A 19,250-nucleotide genomic window follows, 5' to 3' on the forward strand; every position below is an offset into this window, starting at 1 on the left:
ATTCAAATTATATATATACGATAATCGTTAAAGATTTTAGCAGATTATTCGCTTTGATATATGCTTTTATGATGTACTTTAAGTTCCACGTTTCTCGTCTGGAACTAATATTGCCTAATTAAATTACCGACTTAACTAGCTTTGACGCAACGACGCGACGATTTGTCTGAGATTTTCTATGGTTCGTAAACTGCATTCTGCAACACTGAACCCAATAGTGCGACCTTTGGACAATTGCCAAGTAGGCGAGACTACATTTCAAATAAATGATTTCGCGAGATGGTTATTGGATACGGCTGCATTGAAGGAACGTGCATATTTTCTTTTTATGCAAAGCTTCTAACAGTTAACGACATAATTTTAAGATGTCTAGTTCGACATTTAACATATATATTATTTTATTATATTTCGCGTTATCTTATTAGCGCCAAGAAAATCTGCTTGGAATCTTGATTGAAAAGGGACAAATCAGAATTTTCTGGTTGAATCTATTATAATTCTAATTGAGAATAGATAGACTATTCTAATTTAGAATTCTAATTGATATGATTAAAATCTTCCAGTTCATTCATTTTCAATCAGAAATGTTTTTAAATGTATGTTCCTTATCAGAATACCATATGAAAAGGATTTTCAATTTAATCGATTATAAATATCTGCATAATTTAAGAAGCATAAATCCACACATGCTTTTGCTGCGATATTTCGCACGATGTAATTCTTTCTTACAATTGTATTTACGCTTATTTGTAATGTATATTTTATAAAATATACTTACAAAAATGCATTATACAATATACGGCGGCAGAAGCCTACAATAAATGTTTCTCACGTAATCCTGCTTAGGCACTACGGTATCTCCTTGCGTTACGAAATTTACGATTTACTTCGGGCAGGTTTGAAGTAAACGGGACGTTCACGATTTATTGGCAGTCCCGCATAATACGATGCGATATTAAGTAACCGCTGTAATCTGTCAAGTATTATACGAGCGACAGGTGTCCCTTTTTTATATCTCGTTACAAATTGAAAATTGCGAGACTCGGACTGACTGTTATTTCGCGAAAACAATACGTTTCCCGACAGGCATGGTTTAACAACGCGCGGTAACAATTGACATTAGTCATCGCAATTAACCAGTTGATCAACTGCCAACGAATCGCGAACGATTCTTGCGACTGTTTCATAATTCGCGGCGGTGTAAATGCGGAGTCTCAGTGACGTTTGTAAGTACTTATAATGCAAGAACGTTTGCGGGCGATTGAATTGTGGCAAAGATCAACGAATCGACGTTGCCAAATTTCACACTATTAAATATATACAGCAAATTTAATATCGTCTAAATAGTTATAATGACCGTTATATTATAAATTAGTTAGTCTACTGATAAACTAGTTCAGTCTGCTGATATCTCTTATAAATGCTTTAATTTACATCAGGTATCTAAATTGCCTGATAGCAGAAGACTCTGATTTATATCATTTATGCAAAGCGTCCAAGGTGGATTTGAGGAAATTCTAATAGCGCGTATAATCTCGTGTACCCGCGTATCAATTCCCGCAGGGCTTTATAATTCAAAGGAGTATGCGCGATCTTTGCAGAGACGCTTTTCTAAGCAACGCTTTTATGCACGAATGAGCTCTTAAGGACTCGTTATGCTTATCGAGCACGCGTGACTAGCATGAAGAGATCCTCATGTTACCATGACACATACATGCACGTATATATTCTATGTTTATATGCATATATGTATATATATATGTAATATGTATATGCAGTGGTTGAAGCTGCACTCTCGTAATCGTGCAATTTCCGGGTGCATCTCTGTATTGCCTGGCTTAACTCTCTTTTATAGCTGGTATTAATACCTTCGAGTACTGCCAATAATTTGCAAAAATCATTTTAGTAATAAGTATTAATGTCAATTACACGGTAAAATAATTAGAACAGCTGTAATGTTTAGGACGAATTAACAATTTGACTAACTTGGGTAACTTCTGTTTATTGTAATAAGATAAACTTGCTTATGTCGCATCTGTGCCTAAATTATTTCAATTTAAAAATGATTACTGCGATCTCAAGGTATAAAATGTAACTGCAGTTAACATATAATGTTAATTATTGTTTACATTTTGTAGTGTAAAGAGCGTTATATAATCTTTAAATCGAAATTATATCTATAAGGTGTGATTTAAACAAATTATCCTATTTATTTTCGAACGTACTTGTTATTCGTATCGCCAATTGGTTAGGCCTAATTACTAAAATTGGATTAGAGGTCGATTCCCCAGTGGAACGTGGTCATCATTGACGTCATCGTGCGTAGCGGTGTTAGATATCACCTGTATTTTGATCCAAGGAATCGAACTTGTCAGATCTCATCTAATCTCTGTTTCACGCGATATCTTTATATTTAAATCGATTATTCCGTGTGATTAAAATACGCGGCTTCTTATACCTATAAATATTTCAATGGTATTATCTCCTCGATTTATACATGATTCGGCACGATTCTCTTCGCGCGAGAATTACAATGCATACGACTGTCAGACCAATCGATTCTAGATCTGTAATTAAATCAAATTGATATTCTGAGGTATTTTGCATTTTGCGAGTCATTGCACGATCGTACAGAATAGTTGCAATATCGTTCGACGGAATTACGCGATGTATCTGTACGCACATTTATATCGTCAACAAATTTGAGAGATGTTGCCAAAATTGTAATATCATACATCATAGTTATGATTGAGATCATTGACACTCCGATCAATATTGAGACTCGATTATCTCTATCGCTCGATCTTATTTTATAAGATAATTGTTAAGATAACATCATGTATATATTTCTCCGCGTAAAAAGAAATGAAATTATCGTAAAATTATCTTGATAAAGAAATGTCACTCATCGATATTTATCGATGTTTTTACTCGTTATTATATTCTTGTTTACCTACTTAAAACAATTCGCACGATAACGTGCGTGTCTGATTATTGAGGGTTGATGAAAGTACAATATATATTATATAAATTTGAGGCAGACAGATAAATAAACCGAGATCGTGTCGAATATATGATTGGATATATAAGATTTTGAAAATATTTAATTTATCAAAAGAGCAAAAACGTATATTAGTGGTGGCGAATAAATAACAGGCGTGATAGCGTCTCGTGCCAAATATATTTTTAAGCGAGATCATAGGACACATTGTATAATAAATAAATCTTATATGCTCCGTACGTGCGTAATCAAAATTTGAGATTTTTTGAAAGAAGATTTTGATATTATACAGACAATGAAAACAATATTAAAGTTCCAATGAGCTTTAATTGAATAAAAAAATTTTAATTTAAATTTAATAGCGCCCATATAGAAAGAGCCGACATAGGTTGTAAGTTTATTAAAATCTTTTAGTATATACATACTTAATAGTGATAAACGTTTCGATCTTACTTTTTAGGTCATTTTCGATACAATCTAGGTGAAATTTCTAATTTCATTTTATAATTAAAATTAATACCGTAACTACTATAATTGAACGCATTTTATAATCTAAGTGAATTAATCCTTGATGCTGATAGTCTCAATTATCGATACACTTGTAAACATATTAATTTGTTTACGTATTCGTAATGTTTTAATTTTAACGTTCGCCATTTAGACAAACATTTAGAGATAAGGCTTTTAATTGTTTATCACAAGTAGAATTGATAACTTTTGTTTTAGAAAACACATCTACTCAATCACGTTAATTCTGAACTTTTGTGTCTTCAATATCCAATTTAAAAAGTCTCTATTTTCGATTAGATTTCCGACTCTGACAACTTAATAATTGTCATAGAAGTATCGATTGAAACTACTATACCAACATTGAGGATTATTCAAGTAAATTACGTTATTTGACTTTAAGATATTAATTCACTTAAAGATTATAAAACGCGTTCAATTATAGTAGTTATGATGTTACAAACTTACAACTTGTGTCGGCTCTCTGTGAGCATTATTGATTTTAATTTTTGATTATACAAACAGTTTGCGATAAAAGATATGGTGCGAAAACCAAGACGCCTATCAGATGAATTTACAACATTAGGTGATACGTTGCAGCTTATTCGACAATAAACAATAGGATTTCGCCCTGTTGACGTTGGTTGGGCGATGCTAAAAATAAGGATTTTGACTGTTGCCAAATTTCAACAAATATTCTGCTAAGCTTTGAAGCAGACATTCACGAGACGTCGCTGTTTAGTTTGCATTTGTGTGCACGCACGCACAGATGCATGGGATTATTTTGTTAAAAATAAAAAAGGAATTCTTCAGAGTCGTGAAAGTTCGCGCAGACGTTGCCGCAACTTTATTGCAAATCGTTAAATTCGGACAAGAACTTGTGCAAATAAAAATATGACAGACGCAAACTTTATTATGCTGAATATACAAGCAAAATAAAAATATAAAGATTAAAAAATTTGTTATTAGTGGATTAATATTAATTAACGAAACGATTTCTTGGGCAACATTTAAAGAAAGTAAATCAGATGGTAATGGAGAAAATTTATGAATTTGTTAGTGTGGAAGAAACAAAGAGCAGATTTCTGTGCATATTAAACAGTATATACAAATTTACTTGATGATTTAAAAATATATTGATACTGGGAATTTATTAAATAGCAAAGAAAGTGAGTGATGTAAAGTATTTTTAGTATTTTTGTTATTTTGTTTGATTAAATCCTTATTTTACTTATTATCCTTAAAATAACTATTGCGTAAGAATGCGCAAGAAACGAAGAATAAAAATTATAAATATCAATCAAAACTATTGGATTTTGGGATTTTTCGAGTTTCAAAAATTTTAATGACTCAATGACTAGGACTCAATTACAATGAGGCAAGGTTGATAAGAAATTTTTTTTTAAGAATAAAATATGGTGTTTTTAATACTGTATACATGCTTTAAACAGTATTATAAAAAAAATATGTTTAAAACACGTTAAAAACATCGATTAACAGCGATTAAACAATTTACATGATTTTTACCAACCCCCCCTACAATGAAGTGATAATTTTTAAACCAAACAAAACATATCTTTTATTATAAATGACGAACAGATGTGAGTTTTCTAAGGAAAAAATCAGGATCGTTTGTACGTGGCTGTATTGTGTAGCGGAACTTCAGATTGTAAATTAAAAAGATTGTACGGTAATTTACGAAATGGAGGAAAAGTCGAGGAGAGACACATCCTCGGACTTAAATTCGAATTACCACGAGTCGAGTTATCCGAGTGATGAATCTTCAATGCAATCCGTGAAAATCCTCGCCCAGCTCTCTTTGCCAGCCTTGGTTTTGAACAGGGCATACTTTGTCTGTAACGACAGCTATCTTGTAAGTACCCCTTACATTTTAACTTCACCACGTTTTTCCGCGACAAGGTAGGTTTTCTGTTGAGACACTTTCTTCGCGAGGGTACACAGTTTTCCCGGCATTACGGCCATTACAATTTCGTATAATTGTTTCTTACGGCCAGTGATAGCTCGTTATGTATCGCTTGTGTGAAGAAAATAATAATATCAGCGTGCGGACAATCATGACATATGCTTGACGAAGCGACATAATTTTATGCAACAACATAATTTTAGCGTATATAAACATTAACTTTCTTTTTTTTGCAGTTATATTAAATTAACAAATAAACAGATCCAACGACATTTGGAAAAAATAGTACGAACTAATCGGTCATTAACCGTTTCGTAGACCATCGTATCGCTGCGATCAGTAGTAGGATTCTCTAACGTCTTATCAACAATTATCGCTTATATATATTAACTAGCGACAATCAATAAGAGCCGCGCTTTCTTCCAAGATTGTCCTGCCACTGGCTGTTGCTACTTAACGATAGGAACAATCATCGATAAGTCATTTAGAGAATTCCGCTACTGCAGTTCTGCCAGAAAACTAATTTTTATCATTTTATTAATCTGTTAAGAATCACATTTACAGACATGGCCCGTTTTGTGAGTTAGATAAACGCTCATTTTGATAGATAGTATACCGTATTTATATCATATGATATCAGAGATGATTTTCATATCAGTTTTAAGACGGTCGTTTTAGTGTTAAATCATCAGTAAAAAAGAGGAAAGTTGTTTTGTTCTGTCGTTTTCTTCTAATATTTCTCCGTCGATTAGTGTCGTAAGAAAGTACTTAAATTAATTGACAACTTCTAATTGCGGATCTAGTTGGCAACAACTTCGATTATTGTCAGAAGCAAGTTTGTCGAAATCGAGTATTTTCTTCAGATAATAAGTACGTACACTGAAAAAAATGATGTTATATCAACAGCATTATTTTAATCGAAAATAATTTGTTAATGCCGTAACATTATTAATATAACAAACATTTTTCTGTTTTATTAAAATTTTATTTGTTTTGTTACACCGTTATTAAAACAAGATTATTTTCAATTAAAATAATGCTGTTAATATAACATTACCTTCTTTTAGTGTACATAAAACACAAGTTACATTCGAAGGATCGATAAAAAGATCTCACAATATTCGAAACATTTGAGAAGAAAAAATGAACGATATTAAATTATGCAAACAATACTGATTGTGTTTTTTTTTTAATTGTTCGAAAAGGTGTAGCCATCTAGTCTAGAATAGCACGTGTCCAATTTGATCGATAGATATAGGGGTACTCAGTACTTTTGAGATTCAATGGAATATTTTATCAGATCTCTTATGATGAATTATGCGAAGAGAAACGATGTGATTAACAGAATGCGATACGCTAAATTATAGTGAAGTCATTTTAATATTTAGTTGATAATTACTATATGCAACTATTATTAATAATACATATGCATTACTATACTTATTAACAATACATAATTTTTCTGCATCATGCTTGCACGAAATTTTTGATCGATTTAAACATATTATTATAACTTTATAAAACATAATACGCGCGCGAGTATGGCTGTTGTGTCTAAAAAATATCTATCTATTTATAAATTATTTATAAATAATTAATTTTCTTTAAGTAATATTTGCAAATGCTATAAGAAAAATTAGAATAAAGGAAAAATTTGGATTACATTTCGATGTAAATATATAGAAAATGCGATATAAAAATCATAATAAGATAAAAATTATATTTTGCTCTATTATATTGAATATCACATTTAATTCGAATTATGGACCGTCCAAAGTGGGCTCAGAATTCAAATGAGCAAGTCTGACGTCTCTCGTCTGCGCATGAATCGATTAATTAACAACCGAACATTCAAAATGATGCGAAACCGGCTACCTCCAGATGTATGGTCGCTACACGAAGGATCTGGGAGAGTACGCGAAGGAAGAGGCACGCAAGCTCAAGTATCAAGAAAAAGCGAGACGAAAATATGATAAAACGAGGGCTGAAGATCTACGGAAGTCGAGGCGAGGTCCTCTGTGCCGGAAGCTGCTGGCCCTGCTGGCCTTCACCTGGAAACATACCGGCGCCCGGTTAGGCGAGGACTGGATCTTCCTTGCCCTCCTTGGTATTATTATGGCTCTCATCAGTTATGCCATGGATCGTGGAATTTCCATGTGTAATAACGGTCAGTCTACTTTGCTTTCGGAAATAAATTTCATCCCCAAATAAAATATTTTAAATTATTATTATATTTGTTATGCGTGAATATTTACAGAATTTGTTGATATTGAACCATGTTATCAAACCGTATATATTTTAAATAATAAAAACATAATTTTACTATTTATATGTACATTTATTTTAAACAAAAAATAAAGACATTATAAAGCTCTAAATAGAAGATTACAATTATAAAATAATTGTAAAATTTTCAATCCTAATAATTGCAAACGGTAATACAGATAGATTTAGTCAAAAGGGCTCGAGTTTTGCAAAAGTATTAGAAGTTAACGCAAAGTCTTTAATATTGACACTGATATATACAGCACATTAACGATAATCTCGTTTCACCAGCCAGGATATGGCTCTATCAGGATCTTACAACGCATCCGGCTTTCAAGTACCTGGCCTGGGTGTCCATGCCAGTGTGCCTTATTCTCTTTAGCGCCGGCTTCGTGCATATCGTTGCACCTCAAAGTATAGGCTCGGGCATCCCAGAAATGAAGACCATCCTACGCGGTGTGGCGTTGAAAGAGTACCTGACTTTTCGTACTTTGGTTGCCAAGGTTAGTTATTCACGAAACAATTTAATCTATACACGTTAAAAGCTTAAGAAAATTAACTAAGAACAAGCGCGCGTACACAAGTCAAAGTTGGACTACAACTTTCTTAAAATTCTTAAAAAAACGCGAAAATCCTGCAAAAGGGAGACGGGGATAATAAAGATCGTGATATGCCAAAGGTGATCGGCTTGACGGCGACCTTAGGCTCAGGGTTGCCACTCGGTAAGGAGGGTCCATTTGTGCACATCGCCAGCATCGTCGCGACGCTCCTCTCCAAATTAGTCACGAGCTTCCAGGGCATCTACGAGAACGAGAGCAGGAACTGTGAGATGCTGGCCGCGGCCTGTGCGGTGGGCGTCGCTTCTTGCTTTGCAGCCCCAATCGGCGGCGTCCTCTTCAGCATCGAGGTCACCACGGTGTATTTTGCAGTCAGGAACTATTGGCGTGGTTTCTTCGCTGCAGTCTGCGGCGCTACGATGTTTCGTCTACTGGCAATCTGGTTCCAGCGCGAAGAGACTATCACAGCGATGTTCGCCACCAATTTCACTATGGAGTTCCCTTTCGATCCGCAAGAGCTCCTCGTCTTCGCCCTGATCGGCGTCGGCAGCGGGCTATTGGGCGCCTTCTACGTCTGGCTGCACAGGCAATATGTGATCTTTATGCGGAAGAACAAGAGCATGAACAGCTTCTTACAGAAGAAGTAAGTCACTCGAAATCACGTATCGAAATTTTAATAATCGCTACAGCGCGAATTTCTTTTACGATTTTGGAGTTTGTGATCAAGAAATGATTCGTTAATTTCAGTCGTTTTCTGTACCCCGGCATTGTGTCTCTGATAGTCTCATCTGTGTCATTTCCCGTCGGGCTCGGTCAATTCATGGCTGGTGATCTGAACACGCACGATCAGGTTTTCGGTCTTTTCACTAACTTTACTTGGACGAAGGAGAATCTCAGCGTCGAGGAGATGAATATCGTGAAGCATTGGTCGACATCATTTACCGATGTCTTCAGTGGACTTCTTAGTTTTGTTTTATTCACTGTAAGAAGATGATTTTTTTTCGCATAATTGCTTGAATATTCTTAAATAGATTATATGATAAGAACAGATGAAAATGGAAGAAACTTCGGTTTCAGTTCATCTTTTCAATTATAAGTTCGACGGTGCCGGTACCATCTGGAATTTTTATCCCCGTATTCAAGATTGGTGCTGCGCTAGGCAGAACGGTCGGTGAAGCCATGGCTCTTTGGTTTCCCACTGGTGTACGTTATGGCGGAGTAATTACACCCATTGTACCAGGTATCTTGAATTAAATACTTGTACATATAATTATTTATTTATGATTCTTATTATTTTGTACTGAAATGTAAAAAAATTATTTTCTATTGAAATATTTGAAAAATAACTTATTGCGAATAATTGATGTTTCTTAAACATGTCAGTATCTAAAAAAATTCATGGTGAGTTCGTACTTAGGTACGTGAGGCAATTTTAACCGAGTTTAAAGAGGAAAGCAAATTGAGGGAAGAATTATATTTATGTCGTGAAATTGTTTCATTTAGGTGGATATGCCACAGTGGGCGCGGCCGCGTTCTCCGGCGCGGTGACGCATACAATATCCGTCAGTGTCATCATTTTTGAGATGACCGGTCAGATCACACACATCGTGCCCATAATGATAGCAGTGCTGATCAGCAATGCCATCGCCGCGCTGTTACAGCCTAGTATATACGACAGCATCATTCTTATCAAGAAATTGCCTTACTTGCCTGATCTACTTCCATCCAGTTCAGGTAGGTATTTCCTCCGTTTTATGATAACTTATCTTCTTTTCAATTAACTGAACTTATATTATTATTCCGTAAAGCTTATCGTTCGGAATAAATAAGAAGGTAATTTTGTTCGTAATTTTACGACTTGTCGCAGATTTTACGCAATCGAGGAAATGGTGGTAAAAAAATTAATTGTTATAGGAATGTACAATGTTTACGTGGAGGATTTCATGGTCCGCGATGTCAAGTACATATGGCATGGCATTAGTTATCAGAAACTGAAAGACATATTAAAAGAAAATCGCAAGCTTCGCGGATTTCCGTTGGTGGATAATCCGGACTCCATGATTCTACTTGGATCGATCCAGCGATTAGCACTAGTCAAGCTTATCGAGAAGCATATCGGTCGCGAGAGAAGGTTGCAGGTAATAGGATTTCCAATACCTTGGAAGTTCATTCGCGATTTTATTTTTCGTGTCTATATATCATCGTCGACATTCCAGGTTGCACAAAAATGGCACAAGGAGGCGGAGGAGAGAGCGCGCGAAGAAATAGAACGACAGCTGAGGGAGCAAGAGAGAACGAGAAGACCTTCGAGATTCGAGGTCATCCCGGCACCGGACATTCTCAAGATGCAGAGGCAGAGTGTTAATGATCTAACGATGTCAGCAAACAACGGCAGCGGTCCCGATCATGTGAGTTCGCGCAAGTGTTCGTGTGGTTGACTTTGACGTCAATCGTGGTTGTTCCTCTCCTTGTGTATCATTCTCTTCGATGTAGATTAATGTAATATTTTTCTTGCATCTCTTAGCATACGTTCCATTCACCGGTGTTTGGATCGCAACCGAAAAAGTCAATTTTGAAGAAGACCAATTCTTTCACTCTTAAGGGATTCAGCCCGTTAGTAAGTCCGGCGGTGACACCTTATACGACAGTTACAGGCGCGGAAAGCAGGCGAGTCGCTTCATTATCTCTAGCTTCAACAATTTTTCATATATAGTAAAAAATATATTTTATATATTAATCTATAATACGTTTTATAAAAAAGTCTACATTATCGGTCTTTGTTTTATTTTTTTTTTAGGCGTCTTGAATATTTAAATAAGTATAATTTTGTAGAATAGTAAATAATATGAAATGGAAGAATAATTATTAATATATCGCAGGATTCGTTTGGCGTTCGAGGCGATTTTCCGTAAGTCCGCTACGTTGCAGGACGTGGATCCTGATCCGGAGCTGGGTACCAGAGGGAGTCAAGATGTCATGAACGTGCAGTCTCATACGCCCATGCTGGCCCCAAGTCCGGCGACATCGAAGAAAGTACAATTGGTGAGCAAATATAATTGTTTCCTCTAAATACAGTGTCTAAATAACACATTTGCATATGTTAATCAGCCTCGAGAGAGAGTGATAGACATGTCGGCTGAAGATCAGAAACGATGGGAGGAGAGCGAGATGGCACTCGAGGTGGATTTCTCGAGGTGTCATATTGACCCAGCTCCTTTCCAGCTGGTCGAAAGAACGTCCTTGCTCAAGGTGCATAGTCTCTTCAGTATGGTCGGCGTGAATCACGCTTATGTAACGGCTATCGGCAGGCTGGTCGGAGTAGTTGCGTTGAAGGAGGTATGGTTCACGACGGTACAATTCTCCAGCCAAGACACTTAAAAATCAACGAACGGTCGTCTTGATTGGGGGATGAAAATTATAAACCCTAATTCCATTAATAAAATTACACGTGGATTTTATTTTGCAGCTCAGGAAAGCCATTGAGGACGCGAACGCTGGTATCCTACCGATGCATCCCGAATCGCACATTGCCGAGTCGCTCTCGAGCCTGGCGAGAAGTGAGACGGACACGGAGATCAACAAGAACATCAACGCGATAAACTCTATAAACTCCGTGGACTGCGAGAAAGTGGACAAAGTCTGAGGGTTTTGCCGTGTCAAAATCGAAAGCAAAAGCTTATATTGTGATAGCCGCGTCGCCGTAGTCGCGTGACGCGGTCCAAATAATGCGAGAGCCGTGTTTTATCCTTTACTCCTTCCTTGTTTCCCTTTTCACGCGTTTCAAGAGCGACGGAGTCGTTATGTGCGAGTTAACGCGTAATGATATTCTCTCAAACACTTCTCTCGTACTTAAGCCTTAAGGTGAGCGAAATAATGAAAGTCCCAAGACAAGACGCGAATGCGCGAAGTATTAAGCATTGCAGTTCTGTTTCGGAATTTCTTATTTCGTTCTAACATAATGTTATGTGAGATGCGATCACCGATCGTATTCACGTTCAAATACGCGGATTATTTTTATCGGATAGATAGATAGATGTATTCGCACATCGAGATTCGTTTCTTAATGGATGATTTTATCTGGAAACACCGTGAAACACGTATGTTTTTTCGTTATATATTTTATTAGAATAACATTTGTACGATACAAGAACACGCGCGAAATCTGGACCGGAATCAGACGGATTTTCGTATCTTGGTATCGAGCTGAGAGTATCTTTATGAAATACGCTGTGAATCGCTAGTTTATCGTTACTATATCGACAAGTAACAAGGTAAGTTTTTTAAACAGCTAAACGGATCTCTCGATGGAGCGAAAGTGATTTGTAGTGCCAAAAACAGCGACGCTGCACTTTCCCGCGTGATAAAACGTGCATAATTGGACCTAATATAATATGATATCGGTGTACGAGATCATTTAGGGTTTCTACGCTGACGCTCCTTTAGCTAATAAGTATCTGACCATGGTTGTGCCAGACTATTATTTATTAATCGTTAACTATTGTCAATTTTAAGATCGTCATGTTGTAGATTGAACTTAGCAAAAAAATGCAGACAATTCTCTTTCATTCTTCATGATACTTAATTTAGAAATAGCCGAGAAAGATGCTCATTGGATTTCTTCTAAAAACTAGCTCGCGTTTATTTCTACAGAACGCGTTTAGAAATTATTCAACTTGAAAATTTTCGATTATCATTAAAAATTCTCATTGACGAATTTATCCGAGATATGTATTCTAACAATCGAAAGTCGCATTTCGGATGTATCAGAATGAAGAGTATTTTCTTGTAAAAAAATTCACTATTAGATCAATTAGAATATTAGAGGCAAAGGATCATGTATATCGTAGTTACTGTTTCGATAGTTTTTAATAGTGCAATTGAGACGATATTGTCTACCAATCAACTTTGTATTATAATTATTGTTATTGCTGCAGTTTAAAGAATATGGCTCTAATATTAATTTAATATTCCGCCATTCAATGAGCTGCGAAAATTTTTGACATTTTAAGGTTTTACATTCCACTCGACTAGATTCTCATCTTGTTAAAATTGTACATTTATTGTTACATTTATTATAATCGGCGAACAGCGTCGCGTATTGTTGCATCCTTATACGGCATTGTCCGCCGATTGTAAACACATTGCGCATCGTTAAAAGACATTAGATGACTTATTATATTCGTGTATCTGACAATATTTATCAGTTACAAAAAAAAACACGAACACAAAAATGATTAGAACAAACTATGATTCGTTAGCAAAATTCGATAACCGATAGATTGATATTTTTATGCAATAAATTAATTCTTAATTTATTTTAAAAGAAATGAGAGAAATAGAAAAAAAATTATTTCTCCACAAAAAAATAATTTACACAAACAATTAAAACAATAAAAACAATTTGCCACGTTGCAAACTTTGACCCCCTCATATGATAAATTTAATATTCAAAACTTAATACTAAAAATTAATAGTAAAAAGTCTCAAAACAATTCAAATGATTTTTCTTTTGCAATCGGTTATTTGTTCAAACTGAACCAACCGTGTAGACATTTAGGTACCGGTCCCGGTGTGTCAAAGGTAGCTCTTGCGATTTCTGTAAATGTCACAGCATCCAAGATCAACAAACCGACTCGTGTCTCTTTATCCGCCCACACGATTGAGCTCACAATCACCCCATCGTCCTCGTTCTAAAAGGGCAAGAGAAAAGTAATTTGAATCCTCTCTTATTTACTTTTCCCAAGAAAATGGCGCTCAATTGATACCTTTCCATTGGGATCTGGTACGAAAATTGGTTCACTTGGGTAAACACCATCTTGCTGCCACAGTTTCTTGGTCTTTTGGAAGGTGTCGACCTTGATGAGCTGCGAATAAAATTTAATTTTATTAACACAGTAAAATGCTATCAACATCTCGTCGTACTAAATTATATAATAAGAGTGTAGACTTGCAACCCCTTATCGAACGCGCGGTATACTTTGGAAACTCATGCAATGTACCGTTCCAGGATTGTTCAGGTCCATGTCGCAGGAGATCGCATAGAAGTATCGATACTCCTTGCCGAGATGAAAATCCGTGTTTATCCGCGGAGTCTCGCAACCGACATCACAGAGAAGCTCTGGCTTCACGAAGATCTTGCCATCAGGAAGTCGGTGAGCAGCCGGCTTTTTCTGCAAAACGCTTCTGTGTTCGTCTCGCCAAAACTTAGCTTCACTGTCGTATTCAACGTCGTCTTCATTGCCATTGACGACGTCATAGTTCGACTTATGATCGACAGACTCGCCATTGACATCTCGGAACTCCGTGCTCTGATGCACCGTTTCGGTCGTAATAAGATTGTGCTCCGATGGCGTGTCCGAGCTCAGTTTTCTCATAGGAAGTACGAAACGTAGCGGCCTGGCGCGGAAGAGCTTTGAGAAATTGGCGTTCCCATGCATGTCCTGTACATTAACGTAAATATTCGTTAAGAATTATCAGTTACGTGAAATTATTTTTGCTGCCCGAATATCATACTTTCATCGCGTCAAAGTACATGTACTGCAACATCTTTGGATTCCGATAACAGCATATATCCAGAACGATGTACTTCTTATCACGAGTTTCGAACTGATTGATGATGTGGAGGTAGAAAAACGTCTCCGCAACGAACGTCTTTACTTGACTCGTCTTCCTCGAGATCACGTGGATGAGAGTCTGATAACAGGAACATCAGATACCTTAACGTACTAATAATGATTTAACATGCTCATAACGATCTGATTTCATCGACGGATACATACGCCTTTGTTTTCGTACCACTTGAAGGAATTCATCATAGGTTCTTGTTTGAAGTGGTTCTTTGTCATCTGGACGATCGAAATCGACAGTGGCTGTTCCACTATGATAAAGAAATTCTCCGTGATGCCAAAGGTGTGCATGTATGATGGATTTAGCAACCACCTGCACTGCACACTGGCCACAATCGTCGCTTGATCAAACATGGAGAGTTCTTTTTCTTTTCCGGAATTATCTAGGATAATCGCACTTGAAATGATTAAAGTTTATAATTTAAATATTTTGGATACATATTAAATATGTTAGAATTTTTATGTTTTAAGTACTTTAATATGGTCTAAAATATATTAGTCTAATATTTTAAAACTTGTAAAACTCGAAAAAATTAATCTATTTTTTTCCATTGTAAAATTAATTACGCTGTCGATAATACCGTAAACCTTCCAGTTTCTTCTTTCAAAAATTTCTTTTTATATTATAACAACACTAAAAAAAGATGTATTAAATTGTAATATATAAATTTTAATAAATGTCTGCTTGAATAGTACCAATTAAATGTTTACTAAATGTAAACATATATTTATTTGATACAAGAACATCAATTTGATTTAAATATCTTTTTTATCGAACAAATATTTATTATAAGTAAATGTTTAATTAGTTATTATTCAAACAAACATTTATTAAAACGTAGTAAATTTTTTTTCAGTGATAAAAAAATATCTTACCAACAGTTACGCAATTGGGATAAAAACATACGACGCTGTATCGAGGTCCCATCGGCGTTACGCTCAATCCTACGTTGTAAATCGTACCATCAGCCATAACGTGAGGATGCGAGGTGTGATTTACGATGTTAACGTACTTCGACATGTTTACCTGCGAAACACGAACGGAAAAAAATAGTTTTTGCAACTAGAGAACTTATTATGAACTTTCACTACAAATTAATATTAAAAACTGAGATATTACAAACTTAAATTAAATATTTAAATTTAAAACAAAGGAGAACGTTTACCCTGCCCATCGTTTCTAAATTCTTTGGATCGATTCTGTGCATCACTGGCGCTTCCGTGAACGTGTAATATTCGTCACCGAATGGATATATCGAAATCATGGAATTGTCCGATAGCGTTTCGTTTGGATTGAACCCCGCAGCCACTCTGAAAAATCATTAAAAAAAATAATTTAAAATAGAGAGACGATTTGCAAGACTTCAAAGATCTGTCCAAAGCACTGTAAAGTCAACGTATATAATTCGTCTATACATATCAAATATATTATATATAATTTTCTACCCATTACCCAAGAAATACACAAAAGTCAACAAAAAATCAAAATTATTTTATTTTGATTCCTAACGTCAAATTTTCTAACAAAAAATTATCTTTTGACTTTTACAATGCCAAAATAAAATTATTTTTACTTTCTCTTGATTTGGGGTGTTCCTTAAACAATTGTGAAAAATATATTTCACTTAAGATTATCTTTATTTCAAGATTTTCTCCTGTTTACCTGTGGAATATAGTCTGACAGGGATCCGGCGTCGCGTTAGTTCCGAACTCATTGTAAACTATTCTCTGGGCTGCCATGTTCCTTTTGTACACTTCGGTCTGGACGAATCGCCTCTGGTAGGTAACCTCACCGTCCGCGATACCGAATCTGCGCAATATATTATATTTATGTCAATGAAATTCTCTAGCTTTCATTTTGGTGTAAAACGTACTTGTGTAACAAAGCCGAGCTGTCGAAGAGATGCTGATAACGGTATTTGCCCACTTTCAGATTGCCCGGACCGTTCCGCAGCAGGGTGCCCTTCAGCCATTTCGGGATGGTGCCGGTGACTTCGCTCGATCGTAGGGGCTCAATCACTTCTTTCTCGCAGCTCCTCATCCACACCGAAGCATCGCAGTTAGCGTAATAGTAATTTCCTTTCGCATCAACAGGTACTTTATTTTCATTTTCGTCATGCTGTAGATGAAATAATGTCGCAAATTAACTTTGAATAAATTACTTTTTATATTGCGCGAGATGTTATATTTACTGCTATCTGTGACTCTATCGAACAAAGGATTATATGAGGAGACTTACATAAAATTCTGATTTCAACTTTCCGCCTTTTGCGTGTTCGAAATTATCTAACACGTTTGATGTGTGGAATAATGAGTCATTGAATGATGTTACGAGGTAATTAACGTACTCCATTTATAACTCTTTTTCTTCTTTTTCGTGGAGATCGATTTTGATTAGGGTAACTCCGGTATATACGCCGCACCTATCAAAAACTTAATTTATTAAGTATTACATACTATGTTTAAAATGAACGAATTATATCAGTAAAAACTTTGTACTGTCTACTACTATGAAAAAAATATTAGAAATCCAAAATATTTAGTTTTTGTATTAAAAAATAAACTTTTCGAAATCTTGCATTTTTGCTATATGCAAGGTGTCCCGACCTTTTTTGCCAATCACTTTTGTATAGATATAGAGTGGACCAAACTGAGTCGAAAAGTCCTTTACCATTTTGCAATTTTCGCAATAATTAACAAGATATTAATTACTAAAAATTGCAAAATATTAGTCTTGAATGATTTTTTATTCAAATACTGTATAGATAATGGGTGGGATATATGGCAAAAACGCAAGGGTTTCAACAAATTAAACAAAGAATACAAAAGCAAAGCACTTGTATTTTGCTATACAACATACTTTACTATTCTTTTACACGTACGTATCACGAAATAACCACTAGGTCTTTTACACGCCTTACAGTAATTATTTTATGTAGATTATATTTTATGATGTTGCTACTTGTTACACACACAGTGACAAATCGATTCATCTCACAATAATTTCATTAATATTAACAGTCAGAAGCTGAAATCATAACTGAATATAACATAAAGGCATGTAACAGAGTAGTTGCGAGAAAATTATCCCCACTCCTATTTTTTCTCACTTCCGCGGCAAATTCCAGCGCGGCGTATATGCCGGAGTTACTCTATATTGAATATAATTAAAGCGACCACATTACGCAATAGTTTTTCTGAACTTTATTTTACATGAAACTCGATTACTTTTTTAGAACGACATATTTATTATTTATTTAGAAACTTTCAATTTGGTTCAATAATCTCATATCTTTCACGCAGAGAGGTACTTAAATATCCGATACTGAACGTTTGGAAATTAACAATAAACATTTATAATCGCTTCACCAAGTTATAACTTCGACACAATTTTTCTTGTGTAAACCAAAGCATTAAATTACGCGTCTTCTCCCTCCTCTTCTTGCTCGATGTTATCTTCAACTGTTGATTCCAACACAAGCGGTCTCAAAATCGACGAAAGTATCTGATGCACCCTTATGTGGGTGAAATCCATCATTCGCGGTGTACGTTCTGACGACAAATGACGTCGCGATGCGCAGTTCTGCTGACCTTAAAAGCGACGTTACGCTTTGGACTTTAATCCGATTTAGCAACACTAGTTGATTGTATCGCTCAGGTTATTCTATTCACGTGCAAAACCGTGACACGTGAACGCGGATCGGGCACGTGATCCATTTTCCATATTGAATTAAAGGGAACAGTCAAAGACAAACAGATTTTTAACAAGTATGATAGAGATTATATGATGCTTTAACGTATTATTATTATTATATAGTATTAGTATATTAACGTATAGTATATATTATAATGTACGGCAGCTGATTACAGGGCGTCCTGGAATCTGCCATACGTATAAATTATGACAGATTTCGGATCTGTGAATCCAAACGTATACACATATATCCAGATGTATAAACAAGGCATCATTTTTTTAGAAAGACCACTACGAGATACTAGCAATTTCAAAATTTCGGTAATAGTAATTGATTTCGGGCAGAAAAGTCGTCGATTTTCAACGGAACAGTAGTTGAAAGAAGTTATGACTTCGGGTCGCTGATTCTGATGCGCAACAACGATATCCGCAATATCGCAGTTCGCACAATAAAGTACGAATAATTTTGGCCAGTGTCCAGGAAGCTACAAACGGACTGGATCGTCATTGTAACGTATTTTGCGATTTTGCAATTCGGCCAACTTGTTGATACAAATTCAAGTGTCCAAGAGAGGCGTCATCAGTATTAGTCTTCCCTGTACGTTGCATGTTTCTTGCCAAGATGTTCACGTGTGTTCATAAAAAGAGAGCCGAGCCACCACCTTCATGGTATAAC

The 19,250-nt window shown here is 35.7% G+C and overlaps 2 protein-coding genes across 7 annotated transcripts in view; one reads left to right on the forward strand and one right to left on the reverse strand.

Annotated features, from left to right (window-relative positions):
• The window catches only part of ClC-a (chloride channel protein 2), a 33,320-nt gene extending 19,771 nt beyond the window's left edge, over positions 1-13,549 (forward strand). For 3 of the 4 annotated variants that reach the window (XM_018514969.1, XM_018514970.1, XM_018514967.1), the window contains exons 3-14: positions 7,314-7,599; positions 7,989-8,200; positions 8,377-8,897; positions 9,002-9,236; positions 9,332-9,494; positions 9,758-9,988; positions 10,169-10,392; positions 10,471-10,662; positions 10,779-10,921; positions 11,134-11,296; positions 11,363-11,590; positions 11,721-13,549. In XM_018514969.1, the coding sequence (XP_018370471.1) occupies positions 7,314-7,599; positions 7,989-8,200; positions 8,377-8,897; positions 9,002-9,236; positions 9,332-9,494; positions 9,758-9,988; positions 10,169-10,392; positions 10,471-10,662; positions 10,779-10,921; positions 11,134-11,296; positions 11,363-11,590; positions 11,721-11,897 (2,775 nt within the window). In that variant the 3' untranslated portion in view covers positions 11,898-13,549. Of the gene's footprint in view, positions 1-5,089; positions 5,382-7,313; positions 7,600-7,988; positions 8,201-8,376; positions 8,898-9,001; positions 9,237-9,331; positions 9,495-9,757; positions 9,989-10,168; positions 10,393-10,470; positions 10,663-10,778; positions 10,922-11,133; positions 11,297-11,362; positions 11,591-11,720 lie in introns of those variants that run through there. The other variant, XM_018514968.1, reaches the window with a different exon arrangement.
• A 136-nt stretch (positions 13,550-13,685) lies between these two features.
• Positions 13,686-18,547, reverse strand: ninaB (neither inactivation nor afterpotential B). Of its 3 annotated transcripts, none has more exons than XM_018514891.1 (11): positions 18,303-18,547; positions 17,120-17,303; positions 16,755-16,999; positions 16,544-16,690; positions 16,047-16,191; positions 15,757-15,907; positions 15,034-15,263; positions 14,768-14,947; positions 14,254-14,694; positions 14,020-14,118; positions 13,686-13,944 (listed from the first exon to the last, which is right to left on the reverse strand). In XM_018514891.1, the coding sequence occupies exons 2-11, from the start codon at positions 17,231-17,233 to the stop codon at positions 13,774-13,776; spliced, it is 1,923 nt and encodes a 640-aa protein (XP_018370393.1). In that variant the 5' UTR covers positions 17,234-17,303; positions 18,303-18,547; the 3' UTR covers positions 13,686-13,773. The 3 variants fall into 3 exon arrangements, with proteins under 3 accessions (XP_018370393.1, XP_018370391.1, XP_018370392.1); XM_018514889.1 differs by having other exon boundaries at positions 18,250-18,547; XM_018514890.1 differs by lacking the exon at positions 18,303-18,547 and adding an exon at positions 17,741-17,824.
• Positions 18,548-19,250: the final 703 nt, after the last annotated feature.

This window comes from Trachymyrmex cornetzi, unplaced genomic scaffold (assembly GCF_001594075.2).
Source record: "Trachymyrmex cornetzi isolate Tcor2-1 unplaced genomic scaffold, Tcor1.1 scaffold56, whole genome shotgun sequence".
In the NCBI taxonomy this organism is placed as follows: Eukaryota; Metazoa; Arthropoda; class Insecta; order Hymenoptera; family Formicidae; genus Trachymyrmex; species Trachymyrmex cornetzi.

Excerpts from the sequence above, each read along its gene's own strand:
- ninaB (XM_018514891.1), bottom strand. The coding sequence starts at position 17,233 with ATGGAGTACGTTAATTACCTCGTAACATCATTCAATGACTCATTATTC. Across the intron at positions 16,691-16,754 it reads AGCTCGGCTTTGTTACACAA|ATTCGGTATCGCGGACGGTG; the intron begins GTACGTTTTACA and ends TATATTGCGCAG. Across the intron at positions 15,264-15,756 it reads TCCCAATTGCGTAACTGTTG|ATAATTCCGGAAAAGAAAAA; the intron begins GTAAGATATTTT and ends CGATTATCCTAG.